This window comes from Mauremys mutica, chromosome 12 (assembly GCF_020497125.1).
Source record: "Mauremys mutica isolate MM-2020 ecotype Southern chromosome 12, ASM2049712v1, whole genome shotgun sequence".
Taxonomy (NCBI): domain Eukaryota; kingdom Metazoa; phylum Chordata; order Testudines; family Geoemydidae; genus Mauremys; species Mauremys mutica.
In genome coordinates, this window is record NC_059083.1 from 67,238,427 (window position 1) to 67,260,842 (window position 22,416).

The 22,416-nt window shown below is 52.0% G+C and overlaps 1 protein-coding gene across 3 annotated transcripts in view; it reads left to right on the top strand.

Moving 5' to 3' along the window:
• The window catches only part of QRICH2 (glutamine rich 2), a 55,000-nt gene extending 34,358 nt beyond the window's left edge, over nt 1-20,642 (top strand). For 2 of the 3 annotated variants that reach the window (XM_044982845.1, XM_044982847.1), the window contains 8 exons: nt 1,848-1,969; nt 4,627-4,692; nt 6,793-6,894; nt 8,440-8,652; nt 10,617-10,782; nt 15,858-15,945; nt 18,068-18,190; nt 20,005-20,642. In XM_044982845.1, coding sequence (XP_044838780.1) covers nt 1,848-1,969; nt 4,627-4,692; nt 6,793-6,894; nt 8,440-8,652; nt 10,617-10,782; nt 15,858-15,945; nt 18,068-18,190; nt 20,005-20,207 — 1,083 coding nt within the window. In that variant the 3' untranslated portion in view covers nt 20,208-20,642. The remainder of the gene's footprint in view (nt 1-1,847; nt 1,970-4,626; nt 4,693-6,792; nt 6,895-8,439; nt 8,653-10,616; nt 10,783-15,857; nt 15,946-18,067; nt 18,191-20,004) is intronic. The other variant, XM_044982846.1, reaches the window with a different exon arrangement.
• Nucleotides 20,643-22,416: the final 1,774 nt, after the last annotated feature.

Below are 22,416 nucleotides of genomic sequence, written 5' to 3' on the forward strand. Positions count from 1 at the left end.
AAGTGAGCAAAAGTTACGCTCGAAGCCCGTTCCCGCTGCCAGACCCCACTGCAAAGGGGCCGTGGTGTACATGGGAACCCGGCCAGCAGTGTTTTGTTTTTAATTCTCATTTCCTTCTGCCTCCTGTAATGGATCCAGACCTGAGCCCAGGAGCAAGGGGACTTTGTCATGCATGCTAGGAGTGCTCAGGGACCAGATTGCCATGCCACACACAGCAAGCCAGATCTGGGACCCCTGCCATGCAGGGTCAGATCTCATCCAGCTGCTGCTGGCCTCAGAGAGGGTGCAGGGGATGTGACACAAGGTGTCCTGCTGCCTATGCATTTAGCCCTTAAACCAGGAGCTCCTTGGGGCAGGGATTCTGTGACAATGCTGAGCATGCTGGTGCTAAGCCAGGCATGACTTTTTGTTTTCCTCTCTTCCTATTTCGCATGGCTCAGCATTCCCCAGCACTGACCGATGTATCCCCCGTGACAGAATGACAGTTCCCTGCAATATCCTCAGTGAACTTCACTGAATTAAGCTAATTCCTTTGGGGGTCCATCGTATTAAAAATGCAGTTGTGTGTGTGTGTGTGTTGTGGTGGGATTGTGTGTATTTCCATGGGACGGGTAAATAGGAGACCAGCAGTGAGTGATTAGGCAAATTCCCTCAGATTGTAACATCCCCAGAGAAGGCACCGCGCTGGACAGGCTGATGTGTACTAGTTCAAACTCCAGGGATCTACAGACAAAGAAAGGGATTTGGGGTAAATAGCCTGATTTTAAACTGGCTTAGGGCCTTCTTCCTGATCCAGGACCCCTGATCCACGGAGGGCCCCAGTCTTTAGGGGAGGGTTGGAAGGACTGGGCCTACTGAGGCCCCATAAGACTGGGTGCTTGTTCTGAGCTGAAGCTGTGATGAACTTGAAACCACAAGGCAGCCCCTTGGTGGGGGTTTGAAGGACTGCTCCTGCCTGAGCCCATGTTATTGTGGGGGTGATGACTGGTAGCCTTATTAGTGTGTGTGGAGGTTCTTTGTTTGTAACATGTTTTCTCTGTAATGCTTTTTACCTCGAGAATCAAAGAGGCTTGCATAGAACGAGCTGTGTGGTACTCATAACCGGAGCAATCACACCTGTTAACCAAACCATCTCCGAAGAGAAAGCAAGCGAGTGCCCTGGGGCAACCTGTCTGTGCTGGGAAATAAACAGTGAAGGCAGGGAACTGTGCAGTCTGGAAATACCCTGGTCAGAAGGGAATGAGAGGCGGGAGAAGCAACAGCTGGGGAGCTGGAAGCCAGAGAGCAGGTGCCCTGGCTGGGCCAGTGAGTGGAAATACAGGTGGAGTTGCCCTGAATTGTGACACCCCCTGACTGTGGGCTGAGCAGAATTGCCCGCCTTGTTTGATGTGCTGCCCGTGTGGTTGTAGTGGCGCCCTGCTGCTGTCCCATCACCTAGAGATGATCTGTGGACATTCGGTGAGTCTAGGAACCTTAGGAGGTAAAGATGGAAAGGCCCTGCTCAGTGTTAGATCACTTCCAGCAATCCAAGATTGTTCTCTGCAGTACATTTCCTAACACTTCCTGCCATCTTATTCCAAATGACCCAAGTGATGGAGCTTCCACCACTTTTCTTGAGAGACTGTTCCAATCTGAACAGCAGGGGAAACTTCCCAGGGTGAGATGGGACAGCCTCTGATTTCCTTTGCCTAGCTTCATCCCACAGCTTCTGCTTCTACCTCCATGTCTCCCTTTAGAAAGCATCTCTCTTCTCCTGGGTGTTCACTGCCTTTGAACCCATTGGTGAGCCAGTTGTACACATGCATACAAATGCGCACAGCTTTCACGAACTGTGCATTGCCTTGCAGCTGGACCGCCTGGAATTAGATCCCTTCAGACAGCAGCTGGAAGAGCGTTGGAAGGCCATCCGGAAACAGCTGAAGGAGAGGGCTCCGCAGTACGCAGCGGACGATGCTGCTGGAATTAGGAAGTAAGCACATCCGGAGATGGACAGCTACAGCTTTAGAGAAACACGTTACACCGAGGGATTGGTCTCTCTGTCTTCCTGGGATAACCTCAGTCAGGTTGACTTCTCTTGTGGCTTATCTACACACAGAAGTTGTACAGTGCCAGGATAGTTAAAGCACTACAAGCCCCTAATGTGGATGTAATTATACCAGTATAAATATGCTTAGACCAGTACAGCTGCTCCATACGGGAAGGGGAATAACGATAAGGCAACTTTATCCTGGTATAACTGCATCCACACTAGAGCTTGTACTATAACACAGTCTATTAAAAAAAAAATCACCCTTCTAGACAACATAGCTATACTGCTATAAAAATTGTGTGCAGACCTGGCTTTAGGATTTTTCTAGTGTTCGCCTATTCAAATACTATTGCAACTTTCCTGACCTAAAGGTGTTTCCAGCTTCTTTGCTCCTGTCGTTCTGTTGCAGGCAGAAGCTCAGTTGCAGAACAGGGAGGCTGTTAACAATGAAGAGGGAGATTTTCAAAGCTGCCTAAGGGATTGGAAATGATCAGGCATCTAAATCCCTTACACAGGTTTGAAAAATCCTGTCTTAAAACCTAAGAGCTGGTAGCTCTTGAAGTGCACTAGGGACTTCGGTGTTGCTACTGATTTTATGTGGAAGGCCATCAGATACTATGGTGGTGGGCAGCAGTACAAAGCCCTCATATAAGAGAGATCACTGCCTCTTCAGACAGAGCCATTTGGAGGAATATGTGAGGGCAGGTGTATGGTTCAGTGGTTACAGCGGGAGATTGGGACTCATGGCTTTTATTCCTAGCTCTGGCCAGATTCATTGTGTCATCTGGGGAAGCCCCTTACTGCCTCTTTCTGCCTCAGTTTACTCGTGTGTCATATCTACTTAAGAACTTCACAGGGGTTTGCTCCTCAAGCGGTGTCAACATTCACAAAGTGCTTGGTGATCCTGGGGTGAAAGAAGTGAAGAGAAACGTTCCCATGAGTTTTACCAACACAGTGAATTGCCACCAGTTGTGAGTTGTCCCCTATGTAGGGCCACTAGAGGGCACCCGTGCTCAGTGTGTAGGTCCGAGGCACGGGGCCCACACACTGCAGGGGCTGCCAGAGAAATGAAACCTGGCGGGTCCTGTCGCACCCTGTTAGCCAGATGACACAATAACAGTTTTGTATGGCCCCACGTGTTCTGTAAGATACAGACAGGGTCTGACATCCAGAATCCACTTCCCAGCTCACACGTGTACTTGTGTGCTCTCTCCCATGGGCCACCTGTTATTTTTTATTGAACCTAACATCAGATCCACTGGGAAGGGTGGAAAATAAAAGCAAACAAACTCTGATGAGATGAGTCAGGTTTTCCCCCAGCATCAGGCAACCTCTCCGGGGAAGGCAGGGGTGCCTATGTGGTTGATTTCAGTTTTGCCTGTAGGGTGATCTTTACATAAATGGGCAGGTTCAGAGCCGCCATGCAGTCCCTGCAAGAGAGATTGCGCTTTCATGTCAACTCAGGACAGGTTTTCAGTAATGCCGGTGGCTGATTCATGACCCTATCCTTGCTTTGTTAATGTTACGAGTGATTAGGAGCAGGATTGTTCTGGGGTTTGGGGTCTGAAGGTGCAGATCTGGTTCCTGGTTCTGTGCCCTCTTCCCCCGACAGCTTTAATAGGATTGCCTAAGGTTTATGTGGGTGCAGGTTCCACCCCTTCATCACAGTTCTATGCCAAGTTACATGTGCTTTTAAGCAATTTTTTCCTGGTGTGTTTAGTGCTGATAGAACTGCAGACTGGGTGTAGTGTGTAAAAGGCCAGTGTGTATGATAATTGTGAACGTGGGTGTAAATTTCATATCCGTCGATACGTGTGTGACACCCAGTGCCTGGTGTGTAAAATGATTTCATAGCAGTTACAGGTGCAAGGTTTATGTGTACGACAAAACTTAATCACGCTGGCAATGACAGCTAGCGGTTAGCGCAGGGGAGTTGGCATCACGGCCGCTGAGCCTGCCTCTGATTTGCGAGGCGACCTCGGGCAAGTCACTTCCCCACCTGTGCACTGAGGATAATGACATTGGCCCACCTCACAGGGGATGTGGAAGGAGTGAATGTGTCACTTTTCCCGTGGTGTTTTTTATTTGTGTTACTGTGTCACCTCAGAGCCCTAGTCATGGCCCAGGACCCCATAGTGCTAGGTACTGTACAAATACAGAGTCCCTGCCCCAAAGTGCTCACAAGCCAAGGATAGCCCCTTTCATCTGAGTAACTCCGAGAATTATTATCATTATATATTACAAATAACTGGCCAGATCCTCAGCTGGTAGGTAGTTCCACTGAGGTCAATGGAGCTGTGCTCATTCACACTGGCTGTGGATCTGGCCCAATACATAGAAATACCGACGTAGGTACTTGAATAAAATTAGTTCCCTGGCCAGCGTATTGCTGATATGGTCACCCAATGGAGCTATAGAAATATTTCATGTCCCAGGTCACCGTTCTTAGCGCCCTCTGTGGCTACTTGGTGGTCCTCGAGGCTTGGGGCTCTGTAACTTCTTATTCAGTCCTATTGTCCTTAGCACAGATCCAAAGAAACCGTTTGCCCCTGGGCCCAAGCCTGTAATGATTCCCATGTCTGGTTTCATCCCAACAGAAGACTGATGGCTCATTTCCACTGCATTTCCTGCGACAGACCTCTGGAAATGGTGGTGCCTGGCCCGTAAGTACTGGACTGTGTTTCCTGAGCGCATGGATGCAAATGTTTTAATGGCGTAAACGGGGCTCTTCAGAGTGCTGCGGCCTTTTACAGGTGGGGCTGGTGAGCAGCCGCTGCTCATGGTCTCTTGAGTTCAGCAACATGGATTAAGTGACATGAAGAAAGAAATAGGGTGGAGGAAGAGGGGCAGTGATGTATTTTCCCCATGTTGGGGAGGGAAACAACATGCCTCCCTCTGCATCCACATACACCGTTTTCACAGTGCTGTGTCCCTGTGTGCCTTAGCATGGTGATTCAAACACTGGTGACATGTCCCCGAGGTGGGTTCAGAAGCTGCTTTTTGGGGGTACCCCTCAAACTTCCTATTGGATCTTAAGCAAGTTTCTAACCCTTATTGTGCAGAAACCCTCCCAAATGTGACTAGCTGCAGTAATTAGGTTGATTGGCTACAGCTCACAGGAACCACCTTACCAGGTCAAACCAATGGGGTTACAGGAGACAAAAGGGGGTGGTTCAGGTACCAGGGGTAAAACCCTTGCTCCAGTGGTGTGAGCATAGAGCTGGAAGCCAGGACTTCCTGTGTTGTCATCCCAGCACTGCCACTGGTCGAGCTGGTTGGCTATTTTCCAGGGGAACGTTTTTCCATCAGAAAATGCCAATTCTTGGACAGTGAAACATGTAGATGCTGACAAAAAATCTGTTTGAAAAAGCCCCTGATAGAAAGCGTTCCGATGATGTCGGAGCATTCCATGTCGACAGTTTCAGAAGGGAATGTTTTGGTTTTGAAATTTATTTTATCTTACAAAGGGATACAAATTTAAAACCCCAAAATCAGAACAAAAAATGGAATTTTGTTTTGCAGGAGTTTTCTAATCTCTCTCCCCCCCCCAATTTTGGAACAGAAAAAATGTTTCATTGTGTGGAATTTCACACAAAATGGAAAATCTGGGTCCCATCCAGCTCTGCCACTGACTCTGTATGTGGTCTTCGGCAAGTCATTTAATCTCTCCATGTTCTTGGCTGTAAAATGGGGGATAGTAATATTTTACTGACCTCTTAGGAGGCTAATAAATCAATGACTGTGCAGAGCTTTGTCCACAGAAAGTGCTACAAAGGGAGGATTATATAGTAACCGTTTTCAGGAGCTCATCCTCCCCGACCCTTGCTGTGAGATACTCGCTGTGTGGTGCTATCTCCAGTCCCCTGTGCTAGGAACGAATGCTTCATAGCGCCTGCAAACTTGGAAGAGCCGTGATCAAATGAGATAAAGCCGTAATCTCTTTAACTCTGGCATATCAGATGCTAGAATCTGATTGACACTGAAGTGGAAAAGCAAGGACAGTCACCAGAATAGTGACAGGTTTCAGAGTGTAAATTCAGATGCAGTTGGCCCGATATTAATTATTCCATTCCTGTGCTGTGGCCGGGGGTGGTGAGGTGAGGAAGGGGGCAGGGGGCAAAGATAAATTTAAATTCCTTTTGCACTCCCCACATTCTGGAGCCTTGCACAGTCCTGCCCAGGCCCCAGTGTAAAGTAGAGCAGCCCTTAGGCTGCTCTAACTTAAGCTCTTTTTCCCATGGTCCCTAGGAAGTAGGGAAGAGCTTTAGTGCAGTGCACTCTGGCCATGCCCCCAACATGACCCTGACCCCACCCCGTGCCAGGGCTGGCATGGAGCCCCAAGCCCAGCTCTTCACTGGTCAGGGAGGCCCCTTGCCCCAGAGAGTTTCTCAGGGGCCATTTCTGCCCACTTTCAGACCCCTTTACACTGCCAGAGGGGCATGAAGGTGTTACTGCAGGGATTAGAGTCTCTCTGGTGCTGACCCCCATCCATGCTTTAGGGTCCAGTAAACTTCTCCTAGCGCTGGCCCTGGAGCAACAATGGGAGAGGTCGATTCAATCCATGATTCGTTCTCCAGGCTTCACGTACGCCCCCTGCTGGATGGCAGCTACAGCACCATGCGCCGTGTACAAATGAGGGGCTGAGATCTCTCTGCGGGGACATGTGGCAAACCCCAGACATGCCAGGCAGTGGATTGAATAACGAGGGATGTTTGGATTTTCTCCTCTTCTTCCCCTGACCCCTTTGCTTATTGACTCGGCAGGACCATCATGACCATCCCCTCCGTGCCGGGGTTACCATCCCACCGCTCCCTCCGGCCCTACACTGTCTACGAACTGGAGCAAGTCAGGCAGCACACCCGCAGGTACGGTGCAGGCGGGAGGGAGGGGCCTTTACTCCTGGTGTTGGGCTTCACGTGTGGGTGGGGACCAGAGAACGGGGGTTGAGGGGGAAGAGCTCTCCATCTCCACTGGGAGTGGTGGCAGCGCAGAGGTTCCTCTGCTAGCAGAAGCTTCTGACGTTGACCGGGTTGGAGCAACAACTGCAGCTTGGACCAGCCAGCCAGGCGGGGCCCTTCCCAGGCCTTCCATTTCCGGCTGTCTTGGAATTAGCAGAGTGGGGACGGTTCCCCCCAACCCCCTTTCCCCATCACCCTACTGCAGGCCTGCTCTTCCTAGCAGAGGGCTGCCTGCCTTCTCCTAGGGAGAATGGCCACTCTCCTGCCCTGGGTTTCAATGCACTGAAGCTTTGTACTGCTGCGATTTGCTAGTTAAGTAAATGCCGCTTCCTTTCGCTCCATGCTTCCTGAAGCCCAGAGCTGGAATCCCTACACCTGCCGGGTCATCGAGAAGGGGAGGGGAATTTATCCAGGCTGTTGTGAATTAGTTAGGGGCCAGTGCTGCTCTCAGGGACACCTGTGTGTTATGTCCCAGTTTACAGGACTGCCCCGTAAATCAAGGCACTGAGATGAGGTACCTAAGTGTCTGCACAGCAGTCATTGAACTCCCAAGATCCTGCCCCAGCACAGGCTGGACTCAGTGTAAACTCTAGGATGGGTTCTCTAGGGACCGCTGCTTTGGTTGTTCGAAAGTCCTGGTCAGGAATCGAATGGGGATGTCCCTAGGATCTTACATGGAGCAACCCCATTGATCTCCTTGGGGGTTGCACTGGTGTCAGTGACAGCAGACTTTGGCCTTGCTGACGTTTGCAAGGAGTTAACTGACCTTTTCTCCCCTCGGCCGCACAACCCTGCACAATAAAACCTTTGTAAATCCTCCAGCTGTGGCGATAGCAGGAGCACAGCTCCAAACTCACTGCTGGGTGATGCCCAGCCCCACGTCACAAGAACAGGGAAACCCAAAACTCTTTTCTGTGGCGGAAAGAACGAATCACTTCAGCCAGTGTGCAATGAGTTTTGTGAGATCTCAGCCCCGTGGAATGTATCCACAGGAGAGAACCCCGCACAAGTGTTTGGTTGACGTCTCCTCCGGGAGAAAAAGGGCTGAGTAAGTCCTGAAGCGTGAAATACCCTCTCAGATCGGAGGGGTCGCGGCTGCATAGGACTGAGGCTCATCTGCGTGAGGGAAGCCTGCTCTGCTGCTAACACTGCTTTGCAGATGACTAGAGGACTTCAGTGTCCAGTGCTGTCGGGGTGGGGTTTCAGCCACCTTTCTCAGGACTCAAATGGGCAGGTACAGCCCGGCTCACCTGTCCTCGGGGTCCTCATCCAACTCCCCAAACAGTGGAATGGCCCGATCCTGCCGCATGTGAGCAGCCCCCGATAGAGCCCACGGGACTAGTCGTGTGAGCAAGGCTGGGGGACTAGCTCTAACAGCGTCCCAGCCCTGGGTAACCGTGTGACGTCTCCTTTCCTTTCCCCTCTGCGAATGCATCTCCTCCTCCGCCCCAGTCTGAAGTTAGGGCTTCGGCCCTACCCTCGCTTGGACGCGCTCCAGCTGGAGAAGAGCGCGGGCCTTGGCAAGCTGCGCAGCATCCACTCCAAGATGCTCATGGACATAGAGAAGGTGCAGATCCACTTTGGGGGCTCGGCGAAGGCCAGCAGTCAGATGATCAGGGAGATAATGCAGTCGCAGTGTGTCAGCCCAGGCCAGGATAACAAACGGTAGGAGAGCAGGTCTGAGTAGTGAGTATATAGCCAGAGAGATGGGGGGCGCTTATCCCTGCCCACACGAAGAGCTCGGGCACATACGCATTCACCACAGTGATTGCTGATAGGGCAACGTGATACCTGCTGCGTACAGAGCCAGGAGAGCCTCAGGTGATGGGCAGTCATCAGCCCGGCCCCAGTCATTACGCAGCCTGTGGAGGGGCAGCTGGGAGGGACTCACCCTCTTTCCTGGCTAGTTGAGCACGGCTGGACGGATCTCACTTCCCTCGGTGCAGTGCTCTCAGATACAGACAAGCTGTGCTCTCTCCCCGCCGAGGAAGATCTCTCCCCGCAGGCCGTCCTGAGGAGAGGGTACCACACTGCAGGAGAGTCCCAGGGCAGAGTAGGGTTAGCTATTCAGCAAAGCCGGCAATGTGACCAGCCAGCAATGTGGCATCGTAGGCACACAGGACTTTCGCTAGTGGGTCAGACCAATGGTCCAGCTAGTCCAGTATCTTGTCCCCAGCTGTGGCACGTACCGGATGCTCCAAAAGAAATGACAAAAACCCTCCAGTGGACTGGTATAGGGACAGTTCCTTCCTAAGTAATCCTGAACGGGTAGCAGTTGGCTTCTGCCCCCGAAGCATGACCATTGATATCTCTTATAGACTTTTATCCTAGGTGGCGTGCATACTAATCGTGGAACAAACGGGGTCCATTCTGATCAGAGGGGAGAGCATGTGAGGGTGGGGGCGTAGAAACAGCCCCTCGTAGCCAAACTGGCCTTTAGACACCAGAAGAGTTTGGGGGGGGGCGGGAATATTTGTCTGGCTCCAGTTGCGATGAAGCCCGTTCTGGATCTGTTGTCATGGCAGCTACTCACATGGATCTTCCTCTTGTGAGAGATCCTGGGTGCTTTTAACTGTTGTATTTGAGATGGGCCAAGTTCTGCCCCAGACCTACTCCCTTACCTCCACTCCGGATTGACAGCGCTGGTCATTAGACCCGTGCTATGGCAGACAGCCCCCCTCTAATGGAATTCACCCCAGGGCAGGCGCACAACATCAGTTACCATCCGTAAGGCGGGCCTCAGACTCCAGCCTCCTCCAGCAGGCTGAGCCAAAACCCTGGATCCAGACTTTGGGGAAAGTTTTAAATTTGGATCCAACTTGGCAGCTTGGGCCCCTCTCTATAGGTCAGAGGAGAATAAGAGGAGACCCAAAGAGCCCAGTGGGTTGTCCTGAGGGGTGAGTGTCCACACGCAGGGCTCCAGCAGTAGCAGCCAGGAGAGCTACGCTCTATTTAAGGGGTCACTTTCAACATCCTTTGAAGGTGACCTGCAAGGAGAAGCTAGTGCCTGAAAAGATTTTTTTTTTGGTTTGGTCTTTCTCCTTAGAAATGTCAAGTCCCTGGTTTTGTTGGAGGGACTCGTCCGGGATCTCTCAGCACATAAATGAGGGGCTGAGAGAAAGGTGTTGAGACTTTAACATAGACCACTTTTCCCCCAAGGGTTTGTCAGGATTTGAGTTAAATGGATGCTAACAAAAATGTGCCCATTGTTCTAAACAGGCTGCACAAAAGTCACTTCCCCTCTCACCAATCAAGCGTCAGTTTCATGGTGTCTCAGCTGTCAGGATCTTACCGGATCTCCAGTTGTCCACAGAAAAAACAGGATAGGCAAGCTAGCAATGTCTAGTTTACAGACATGCAGGATGTTTTTTAAGAGCCATACTCCTTCTTTGTCCTTCTTAAAGCCGCAATAAAGGCCACACACCCAGTTACTTCCCCATCACAGGTCACTGGTAACACAGGGGCGTGGCAGCAGGAGGTTTTTGTTTCTATGGTGACTTACGAAGATAGAAAGCCTGGACTCCAGAAGCCAGCTCGGTTTTGCAGTGTGCGCTGGAGCTGGGCTGTCAGGGAGGCTTTCTGCTGTTTACCTGGCTGAGTTTGCAGCGTTGCTGTTCACTGTCCCACAGTGACAAGATGGCGGAGATGGCGGAATATGGTTACCTGTCCATGCCTCGGCGCTGCGGCGGCAGCCACACCCTCACCTACCCCTACAGGCGCTACACACGGCTGCAGCAAATCGCCCAGTGTATGCCGGTGCATCCCGAGGAGACTGCCATGCTGACAGTGATGAAGGTATCTGGGACTGGGATGGCAGGGAGGGAGAGAGACCAGGAACACAGCTGGCCTGATTCTCCACTGGCCCACTCCTTGTGTGACCATTGACACCAGTGCAAAGTGGGTGTAAAACAATACCTGGTCATGACAGAAGTGCGCTATGCTCTCACTTTGCACTGGGCTCCAGGGATATGCAAGGCAAGGGAGAACCAGACCCGGAGGTTCCCCACCTGGGGTCTGCAGTGTGCTTGCTGGTGGTACCCAGAGAGCTATCTGGGACATGGGGCTGGCCCCCCCACCTCAGTTCTCGCTGTTGGATCACCAGAAAAACAGTTATATTCCTAGATACAATCTCAGGTCAGATGGCCCCAGAGCCGGTCTGGATCTTGTATACAAGATGCTAATAATTTTGAGTCCATAAAATGTATCATCTTCATAAATCTTGACTACGCTCGAGACGTGTTGCCAAGACGTCCCTCGGTTGCTAACACCACTTCAGCTCCATGGTAGCCGTAATGTTGAGCCATAGATGGGGCTGCTGCCAGAATTTTAAGTCCCAGGTCATCTTACCCTTCTCAGAGCAGGTCTAAAGGAAATAACTTAGATAATTTTTTCACATCTTAGCTCATTACTACTTAAACCGCAGCAACCCGGCTTTTGCTACCAGTATTGCTAATCACAGTGGAAAAGTCTCTGACTTGACCCAAACAGGCTGTTGTGGTTTCCACTGGGAAATTTAACTTTTGAATCATCTGGCAACGTAAGGCTTTTTAGAAATCTTCCTTTAGCCAGTGCCCTGAGTGTATCGCAGCTGTTGGACCAGAAATGGTGGTCAGGGCTGGTAAGTGTGAGAATTAGCTGGAGCTTTTTAATCACCAGCTCTTCCAGGAATAGGAGATGCAGGAAATGTTGGGGGAAGGAAACCCTTTGGGCCAGGTCTCAGCTGCATGAGTGTGTGTGTGTGTGTGTGTGTGTTGCTCTGGTACTGTAAAAAGGCCTTACACAGGCTGGAAACACCCCCATAGAATTCCCTGGAGCAGGAGGCCTTCTGGCCAGTGCAGAGCTGGTGTGAAGTTTCTACACTGACAAGAGGAGTGTGTCAGGCTTGCCTGGGGTACGTCGCACTGTCTGCTCTTGGTTTCCCAGGGGCGGTGGGAAGTAGAAGTCAGAGGAGCCCTGAGGCTGCTCCAGTTTATACTGGGGACCAGGCAGACCCAGCAATAGCCTCAGAATAAGGGGAACGTGAAGCCACATTATCCCCCAAATCCCTGCCCCAAGTACGGGACTGGAGTAGTTGAGAATCCTGCTGTTTGTTCCTAACCGAGTTCCTCCTGAATACAGAGGGGCTTGGAGTATCTGGACTCTCCAGAATCCCTAGCACCCAGAGACTCTGAGCACCAGAGCTTATTTCTAGCTTCTCTAGCAGTTTCTAAAGAAATTCCACCCTTCCCCACCCCAATCTTGGGTGCAGAATAACCCCCCAGTGAGTCAGGGACAGCAGATGCTCCAGCTTCTGCCTCTATTTCCCAGTTCCACCAGCTCCTGACTGGGGAGGTCCACAGGGGTCAGACTAGACGGTTAGGATGATCACCTTTGGCAAAGATGGCAGCACTGAGAGTGAAGCAGGAAGCGATAACACTCCCTCTCCTCTGCCCCCCATGAACCCTGCTTCCACATCGCCCCAGCTGCCCATTGATATGCACCTGCCTCCCAGATACATCACCCCTCTGCAGTGCCTTACCTCCAGCGCTTCGCACAAAGGCCATTGCCAGGCCTGTCATTGTGACTGGCCAAGTGGCTAGAACACTGGACTGGGACTCAGAAGAGCTGGGTTCCGTCCCAGGCTCAGGGTGTCCTTGGGCAAGTCACGTCACCTCCCTGTGCCTCGGTTTCCCTATCTGTAAAATGGGGGCAATGATCCTGTGGGGTGCTTTGTGATCTATTGATTGAAAAGTGCTATGTAAGAGCTAGGGGTTGTTTTTCTTACTGCACCTGCTGCTTTTCAGGAGACCTTTTCCCTCACAGGCCTGGCCACCCCGTAGAGTCCAAGATGGCCAGAGAAGTCTCAGTCCCTGGGAAACAAATCTCAGGGCTGTATCCCCTGTTAATAGTGTGCGTACAAGCCCACAATTAATTCCCTGTGGCGGGTGGGGGCAGAGAAAGAAAGACGTGATTGGAAACACCCCAGACATGGGGTTGGCGCCTGTTCCAAAAGGGACACACAGTCAGGGCGTTCCCAGGTGCCTACAGCCCCCCCAAGGCCCTGTACGGTGTGCTGACATGCCTGGTTCCTGCGCACTGCTGTCAGTCAGAGCCGGCTCAGCCCTGGGAATGCGCATTGGAGCCTCCTCACCCCCGCTCCACCTCCCCTGGCCTGTCGCTGCCAGATCTGAGTGAACAGAGCAGTGTAATGGAGGGGGAGGGAGTACCAGTGCGAGGTTGGGCTGGGGGATGGGGTAACAGCAATAGAGAATATGCGGGGGAGAGATGGACTATCCAGGGCTCTCAAAATTGAGAATGGGAGTAAGAGAGTGAGACAAGGTGATAGGGACGAGGATGGTGTGATGATGGCAGAGATGGAGAAGAGACGTGGCTTGGATGGGGAGGACGGAATTAGTGGGCGGAGGAGCGGCCTGGGCCTACCTGCATTAAGGAAATTCCTACTATCTCAGTGTGGTTGCATCAATGTGGTAGCAACACTGCACTGATGCAAAGCTGGGCACGTAACTTGATCCCATCATTCAGGCCTTGGCTACACTTACAAATTTGCAGCGCTGCAGCAGGGTGTGAAAACACACCCTCTGCAGCGCTGCAAATTGCGGCGCTACAAAGCGCCAGTGTAGTCAAAGCCCCAGCGCTGGGAGCCGCGCTCCCAGCGCTGTCCGTTATTCCCCACAGGGAGGTGGAGTACGGACAGCGCTGGGAGAGCTTTCTCCCAGCGCTGGCGCTTTGACTACACTTAGCGCTTCAAAGCGCTACCGCGGCAGCGCTTTGAAGTGTAAGTGTAGCCAAGCCCTCAGTGATGTACTTTACCGCAGGTGCAAGCCCCACTCTGCATCGGTGCAGCACATCCACACTCGAGCTTGATGCTAGTGTAACTCCCTTGATGTAGCAGGGCACATGTGGATTTCCTTAATGTGGACGGTGCCCTAAGTACAGAGGGGTCGGCGCAGGGCAGCATTCCCGAGCGATACTGACGTTTTCTAGTAAATACGTGAGAGCATTGCGGAAGGGAAAGGAGGTGACTGCAGGTGTTGAACCCGTTCACTCTGCTGCTGCGTAGGGGTCTGGAACAGGTATTCTTCTCTGCCTGAATGGAGGTTAGAAATGCTAATAACCCTCTGGGGTTGGAGCCAAATCCATTCTGTTTAGGTGCCTGGATTGTACCCATCCCTAAGATATTTGAGCATCTTCCAGAGTTAAGAATAAACCAGTAGTATCTGTCATGGGACATTTCCCCTCCCTTCCTCCTGCCAAGGGGAAAGGTTTTGTCCCTGCGTCTTTACAATGAAATATTAACACCCCCTTTCCAATATGCCACATGTTGCTTTGTGGAGACAGCAAGATTGAAGCAGTAGATCTAGAATAACTTTCTCAAACATGCCTAGGTGAGTTAGCAGTGAGTTCGGAGCCTAAGGCCCCCTGAAAATCAACATGATGTCGGCTCCTAAGTGGTTTAGGAACTCTTGAATCCCCAGGTCTCAGTTTTAGCAGTGTAAATCCAGAATAACTCCAGTAGCCTTTTCGGATCCGAGACCAGAATCTGGCCACCTGGGTGTAATTTCCTTTAATGTACATTTCAGACCCTGATGTTTCTGATGCCTGTTCACCTTTTGGTAGAATATTGTTTGCTCTTCCGTGGCAGGACTCCTCTCAGAGAACAGATCAGGGTTTGTATGGAACTATGGGAGTCACTGTCACCTTCTCTCTAATACCAGTGTCGTGACTGTGAAGACCATGCGTACACAGAGGATGGGACTTATATGTGTGGCCCCGCTCTGGACAGTGACTACAGACAAACAGCCACTGCTGACTTTAGTGACTGAAACAGGTTGTTACTGCTGTTAGCCCTGGAGAGCCAGCACAGCTCTGGGAGCATGAGCTGGGTTCTCTTTTGTCTCATCACTCTCACTCACTCATGCCCGTCACCCCAATCGGGGTATGGGCCACCAACCACAGATCTCCAGAGTCTTCTATCCTGGGCCATTCGCTCTAGCTGGTTCCAGGTATAGCCCATTTTTTGCTATCAGCCTGAAGGTCGCGTCGCCAGGTATTTCTTGGACGGCCTCTTTTCCGCTTGCCTTGGGGGTTCCACCGCAGTGCCTGTCTGGTGATGTTGGTTGGCTGCTTGCGTAGTGCCTCATCTCTGCTGCAACCTGCGCCGTCTTTCCTGACTCGTACATGGTCCTCACGTTCCATGTGCCGATGGTAATCCTCCTGGTTGTAAGAAGGGTGATCGGCTTAGTTGCTTCCTCGCGGCTTTCACCACCCAGCGTCATGCATCTTCGAGTTGAAGACCCTTCTTTTTCCAGGCTAAAAGTCTCTGTTAACTCTATTGTTGGCGTTTCTGTAGCAAGCTGATTTTTTACGGGGTGGAGTTGCTAGCCCCACACCCAACCCTCCTCCTTTACCCTGACTTGGGACAGGCAGATGGCCCCAAAGGACCTCTCTGGTGGAGTTTTGTCTCATCAACACACCCATTAACCAAGTTCTGACTGAGGATGGAAAGAACCCAGCTTGACTCTCAGATCCCAAGTTAAGTTTGGAGGGCGAGCGGTTAGAGAAGCTAGTGGTTTACTTGCAGATTGATCTGGAGCCACTGAGAAGCAGTAGCCAGGGGGCCCCAGCAATGCTGTTCTTACTGAGTCACTGGTCTGCGTCGAACCCCACCTTGAAATGACATTTTTGATGCAGGACGGTAGATAAATGACCACTGAGCCAACCTTTCCCCTGGCCAATGCCATCCAGCTCATTCCCAGGGGTTTTCACTGTTTTCTTTTAAAAACGCTGGGCATTTAAAAAGAACTCTGTCCCCAAGTCTGATTTCAACCACTGGCACTGACACCAGTTCTGTCTTTGCATTTCCTTCCTAGCATGAAGAGGTGGATATCCTGGGCCTGGATGGACACATCTACAAAGGGCGGATGGACACTCGGCTCCCATCAATTTCAGCCAAGGATGGTAAGTCTCGGATCCCCTGTATGTTTTCTTTGGGGAGCCTTTGTTTGCCTCCTGCCTGTTGTTGATGGAATGCCACTGTTTCTTTATCGTGCTGGCCAGACAGAGACTGAGGAATGTGGGATTTAGAGCAGAGAAGGGTGTTCCCTCTTTCGTCCGTTCCTCCAAACCGGATCTGCTGTCCACGTGGCACCCTGAAAAGGGCCACTGGATGATGGGCCCCCAGCACCTCGGTATCCAAGCACCTGACAATCTTTAATGTATTTCTAGCCTCAACCACGCTGGGAGGCAGGGCTGGGCTATTATCCCCATTGTACGGATGGGAACTGAGGCACACAGAATGACTTGCCCAAAGTCACACAGGAAGTCTGTGGCGGGATTTGTCCCAAGCTAGCACCCAAACCACAGGATCGTCCTTCATCTTGATTCCTTGGATGGAATCTGCTGCTCACATGATCTCTGGCCCTCTCCCCAATCCCTGTAAATCCGGTATCCTTAAAACAACAGCTTGGGAAATGGGAGGTATGATCTCCCTCGGAGCCTGCTTCAGCGCTCTGCTCGTCTCAGACCTAACCATTGGGTGGTTCCCATCCTGAGTCCAGTGGGGGTGTGGAAGCTGTGGCGGTGCCCTTTGTCTAGAGTGCGAGGAGCTCTGTGCCTGCTAGCTGGAAGGCAGCAGGGATTGTCACCGGGGATACAGGGGAGCCTGTCCCCCTGATGTTCTGGGATAGCTCATTGAAGAGGGCAAGGCTGGCTGCCTTGGGAGCACCGCTGAGGACCCAGAATGCTTTGCCCTGGTGCATTAACCCTTCCTGTTCCTCTAGCCCATGACTGAGATGTTGCCCCCTCCACACAAACACAGCTCACCCAGGCTGGAGGCAAGACGTGAAGATTGTGCCCCTACTGCCCCCTGTTGGCTGCCCTGGGAATGGCTCCCAAATTCTGCAGAGATCGGCCAAACTTCAGCCTATGCAAGAATGCGCAGGGCAGTGGTGTCCTGCCACTGAGTAAGGGGGAGCAGCCAATGGGACACTGGGAGTGGAGTGGTCAGAGAGCAGCCAATGGGGCTCATGGGGTGCTGGAGATTCCCACCGGTAGCCAGGGCACCACACCAGAGCATGCAACTGAGCCAATCAAAAATGGGAGAAAACTGGATCAACAGTCAAGCGTCCCGTCTGGCACTTGGGTGCATCATTCCTCTCTTGGAATCACTGCCAGGTGACAGCAGCAGCTTGAATGAACTTGTCCTTCCCTTACAGTCCCGGTAGCTCATCTGTTCTCCTGTAGACTTTGCCAGTTACATAACAACATGCCCGAGGCGGGCGGCGGTTTTGGCAGGGCAGAGCAGTGTGTGCATGTTCCGATCTGCATGCTAGTCCCCAGGAATAAGGAGAGCACCCAAGGGGCTCAGCAAACGCATCAGGTCAAACCTTTCCCCAAGGAAATGAAGGGGCAAGAGCTCTGGGGTCTTTTCCTGCCTCTGCCTCGGGCTGGGGAAATTGCATGCTCGCTGCCTCAGTTTCCTCATTTGTAAAATGGGAAGAATAAAGCTTCCTAGTGGGGTGGAGGCAGGGGGATTGTGTGAGACTTGTCTCATTCATGTATGTAAAGAGCTTTGAGATCCTGGGCTAGAGGACACTGTAACAGCACCAAGCAGTATTGCAGCACTGATTCCGTGTGAGCAGGGAATGCAGCCCCCTCTCAAGTAGCTTCTCCCTAGCATTGAGTGCTAGTAAACTCCCCACAAGGCATTGTGTTAATTCTCCTATACACTTCTCCGCAAGGTACACTGCGATCTGCTATTTTCCACTCATCCCAGCTTCCTGTTCTTTGGGTGGCTTCCTGCTGTGTGGCCACACGCAATGGGGTCCCACAGAGACTCCACCGTGAAAGGTCCTTGCACAGCAGATTCTCAGGTCACTGACTTGAATGGAGTTCCACCAGGTCCGGGAGATTCCCTCAGGGATGCATGTAGCCCAGAATGTCTAAGGCTAACACCCATCTCAGATCTGCGCAGCTCATCCATGGGCAATCCTCTGCGGGAGCTGAGCCACCATTACCTCGTGGCGCCACATGGCTCCAAGAACTGTTGAAAGCCTCCACTTACCCATATGCTTCCCACCAGGTCCTTTGAAGTCCAAACCCAAGATGTCCCGGTCTTCATCACAACGGCAGCCGACCCTGATGGACGCAGCCGGCATCCCAGCACGCCCGCACAGCGCCAAACTGTCTTCCCCCAGCAATTCAGGTACCTCGCTTGGGTCTGGATGGGAGCTGGAGCCCCCTGAGAATTTACTGTCTGATGAGCATGTGCTACTGAGAGGCTCCTAGCAGAATCCTCTGTCTCGTTCCCTGTGTTCCTAGCAGAGATTCCCCCCACCTGGAGCTGGGGTAGGTTATGCCAGGCTCTGTGGAGGCGCTGTGGTGAGGAGGGTTCAAGGAGGCTTCCCCGCTCCCGAGGGACAAGACACACTGGAGTCCCCACTAACCATGGTTAGCACAGGAGTATTTGTGCCCAGCTGCTGCAGCAGCAGCCAGCAGAGGGGGCATGAGTTAAAAAACAAACCCGCTTCCCATTACCGGGCTGAGGCTGTTTGCCAGAACATCAGCGATGACAAAAGCTGACAAGGAAATAAAAGCACCCCTGGGACTCTGACAGGCTCTGTACGCCGGGGGTGGGGGGATCACTGGGGCCCTTGCTCCATCCGTGGGGAAAGCCCATGGAGGGACAAGGAACAGCCACATGCAAAGCTTCCTCCCTGCCGTTCCATCAGGGATGTGGCTGGGTTGCCCAGCCCCCTGCAGGTGTTTCAGCCCCCACCACCCCACCCAGCTGAGATCTGCAGGTGGGAACCTCCCCAGTGCCCGGTGCCGCTCCACATCCTCCCCACAGGCAGTTGCTCCAGCACCCCACCCGGTGGGGATACTCGCTGCGTAGAAGGGGAAACGTTGCTGATTCAATCCACTCAGCTGCTCTCTGGTTCCATCCACCCTGAAAAAGCCCACACATGGGAGCTAGAGAGATGGGCTGTGGGGGGATGCAGCAGCCCTCCCCGCCCCAGATGCAGGGCCTTTCCTGCCGTGCCGTCAGTGCTGGGTGGCTGAGGGCAGCCTGTGGCCCAAAGCAAGAAGGAAAGACGTGGTCTTGATTCCAAGCTTCGTACTGGTGCTGGGGTGGGAACGACCAACATTGCAGACTCTTCTAAACTAGCGCTCAGCGGTGTCCATAAAAACACCCTATGATGGATGGATTTGAGATCTGTTGGCAATCCCTATCTCAGCTCATCCATCTGTTCATGTTGGTACGGGTGAGCTGCGTGATGCTGCAGAACCATGTGATCTGAGCCGTGATTTAAAACACGATCGGCTAGAACAACTGTAATAGAATCTGGCCTGAGTGAAAAGCTTGCTGGGAAAGCACAGAACCTCTCAGCACAGCTGAGAGCAATATTCTCCTCCCACCATTACAACAGAGACACACAGCATTTGACAATGGACATGCCTTCAGCAGGAAGAGCACGTGTTTAGGTTGGTAGAATTGGGTATGGAAAGAAAGAAGGCAAAAAGTTTGATTGGACAAATAGATTGAAAGCAGCAAGGATGGAGGAAAAGATCCATCAATAGATATGTGAAATAACAGATTGCATTGGGCTGAACTTCACTCAGAGGGACAAATTCTCTGCTTCACTGAAGCCCCACACTTAATTTGCACTTCAGCGGGGTCTCAATAAACAAACATGGAGTGGTTGTCAGGAGCAGGCTTAGGATATGGTGGAAGGTAGGGGAGATGGATGGATTTGTAGAAAAGCATGTCGATGAATGGGTGGACAGAGGCATAACAACTGATAGTTGAAGGATAGAAGCCAGGTAGGCGAATGGAGGGTGGCTGGATGTAATAATGGATGGAAAAGCGGCTGGATGGGGAAGGATCAGGAAGTGAGGGACAGGGAAGGCAGGATGAATGGGTGATGAGTACAGAAACAGAGACATGGCCCAGGATGCACAGAAAATCAGACAGCTGGATAATCCGTCAGTTAAATCGTCTGCAATGTTTCCCTGTAGGTACAGCTAGGTCGCTAAAGGACAGGCCCGTGTCATCAGAGGGTCGACTGTCCCGGGTGGACCTGACCCATCTATCAGCCTCCACACCTCCCCCTGAGGAGGGAAGAGAGGATTCTCCCACGCAGGAGAAAGAAACCCTAGAGCTTCAGCTGGACCTTCCCATGCGCCGGCAATCGGCTGAGCAGCCGGCTCCGTTACAGTGACTGTGATGGCAGGAAAGCAGCGCTCGCTGACGAAAGCCAGGCAATAAAGACTGAGCAGAACAGAGAGGAGGCTGTGTACATGCGTCGCAGCGATAGGAACAGAGAGCTTTTTGTGCGGTCCCTGCGGCAAACAGGACCCAGGGCTGTTCCACGCAGCAGCACTGTGAAAAGGCGGAGGTGGGCAGCACAGTCAGTCGTGAAAACAATTCATCCCTGGCCTTTGCAAATCCTCCCCTCGCCGCTGCTAGCTTTGCCTGAGTAGATTTTGCAAATACCAGATCTTCTGCGTAAGCCAGTTTGACACCGGCTCATTTCAACCCCGGGGATCTTGCACTGTCCTTTTTATCACAGAGCCCGACGCACCTCACGGGCAAAGGGGAGTCTTTGAAACCAAACTGTTGGTGACTTGTTTGAATAAAAAGCACCAGAGCAGAATGCAGCCCAAAGTTCTCCCCCACGTAGGGTGACCAGATGTCCGGATTTTTGGGTCTTTGTCTTATATAGGCTCCTATTACCCCCTATCCCCTGTCCTTATTTTTCACACTTGCTGTCTAGTCACCCTACCCCCACGGCCCACCCATTGTCCTCCTCGGTGGAGAGCTGTGGCTCACTACGGGCCCTAAGTAGCTACTTGGAGTGCTGCATGCTGGGAGCTCTAGTCTTCATAGGCTGCACCTTAGTACTGAAGAGGAGGGTAGGCTACAGTCTGCTCTATTCTGTGCACCTTGGCGGTGGCCCTTGGGAAGCCCCCTAGCAAAGGACTAGTGCTGCCCTCATGTGAGCAAAGCCTGAGCTCCATTACCAGTAAGGACTGGTCCCTCTAGAAGTCAAATCAGGGTTTGTGGGGCAGGCAGGGAGGGGATTGAGCACCAGGGTAGCTGCCTCCCCTCTCCCAATCCCTTCACACAGTGCTTGATCCAGCATGGGCTTCTTGCAGCTGTGCTCAGACTGGAGTTGGCAAGAGAGCCTGAATCAGAGCGATCGTTTCTAAGCAAGGGGCTACACACTTTGGGTGACTGCTGCCTTTCCTACAGCAGGGCAGTGCCCGTGCTCCAGAAGTCATTCGAAAAGAATCTGTTGTGCTGTCGTTTCCTCCTCCGGTGCACACAGAGGCCTCTCTGATCAGACCTGCTCTTTCCCCCGCACAGGTCTTTGCTTCCCTGAACGCCTGGGCCTCAGATTGGGGATCAGGCAAAGGGCGCCGGCCCCAGCTAATATCATCTACACTTCCCAGCCCTTTGTTTTCTTTTGTCAGTGAGGAGGGAGGGAGGTGATAGTGCTGAGTGATTTGAGGAGGACAGGTGGCCTGTGGATAAGGCACAAGACTGAATGTCAAAGCCAGGTTCAATTCTTAGCTCTGCCACTGACTTACTGTGTGACCTTGGGTGGACTCCTCCGCCCCTGTATGCCTTCATTTCCACCGTCTGTAAAAGTCCCTGTTGTGAGGCCTGCTTCATCCATGCATAAAGCACCTTGAGATCCCTTGATCTGTGGAGCTGTACAAACGCAAGGGGACACTATGAAGGGTTACAAATAATCCCAGAGCTGGGGAGACAGATGTCTAGAAAACAGACAGGAAAACCCCACCCTATAATCCTCCGGGCTTGCATCTAGGTTCTTGCACTATTGTCCCCATTCCTTGATTCAGTCTCGTGCACTTTGTGCCTGCTGCATTTAACCTAGCTGCATGCTTTTCATTTTCATCCTCTCCATGGCGCTGGTGCCGGTTTGATCATCATCTGGAGCTAGCATGGAGAGTGAGAGAGAAAGAGAGGACTCTTGTTCTTGCCTTAGAGTGCTGGAGGTGCTTTGGACGGCCCTAGCACAAGAAGACAAACCAAAGTCCAGAGTGCAGGCGGCAGGTCGCGTTTCATAGTCAAGGAAGGGCTGAACAGTAAAGACGCTACGATGCAGCTTGATTTCAGTCCTCTGCTCACTCACACACCTTTGTGTGTCCACTGGGGTGAGGGACAGCAGGTTTCAGCAGGCTGTGTTGAGAGAACTAAGTGTCCGTGTAACCAGTACTAGACAGATCACATGGCACAATTATTGTGTAAGTCCTCCTAACTGGGTTAGTAATTACATAGGGTTTACTTGCTTAATGCCCCGTAGCTACTTCCTTGTGTGATCCCAACATTGTTTTGTCATTACCCTTGGCCAATGGCATCTGTGACTTGATGCAGGTATCAGAAATCATCACACGCTTGCT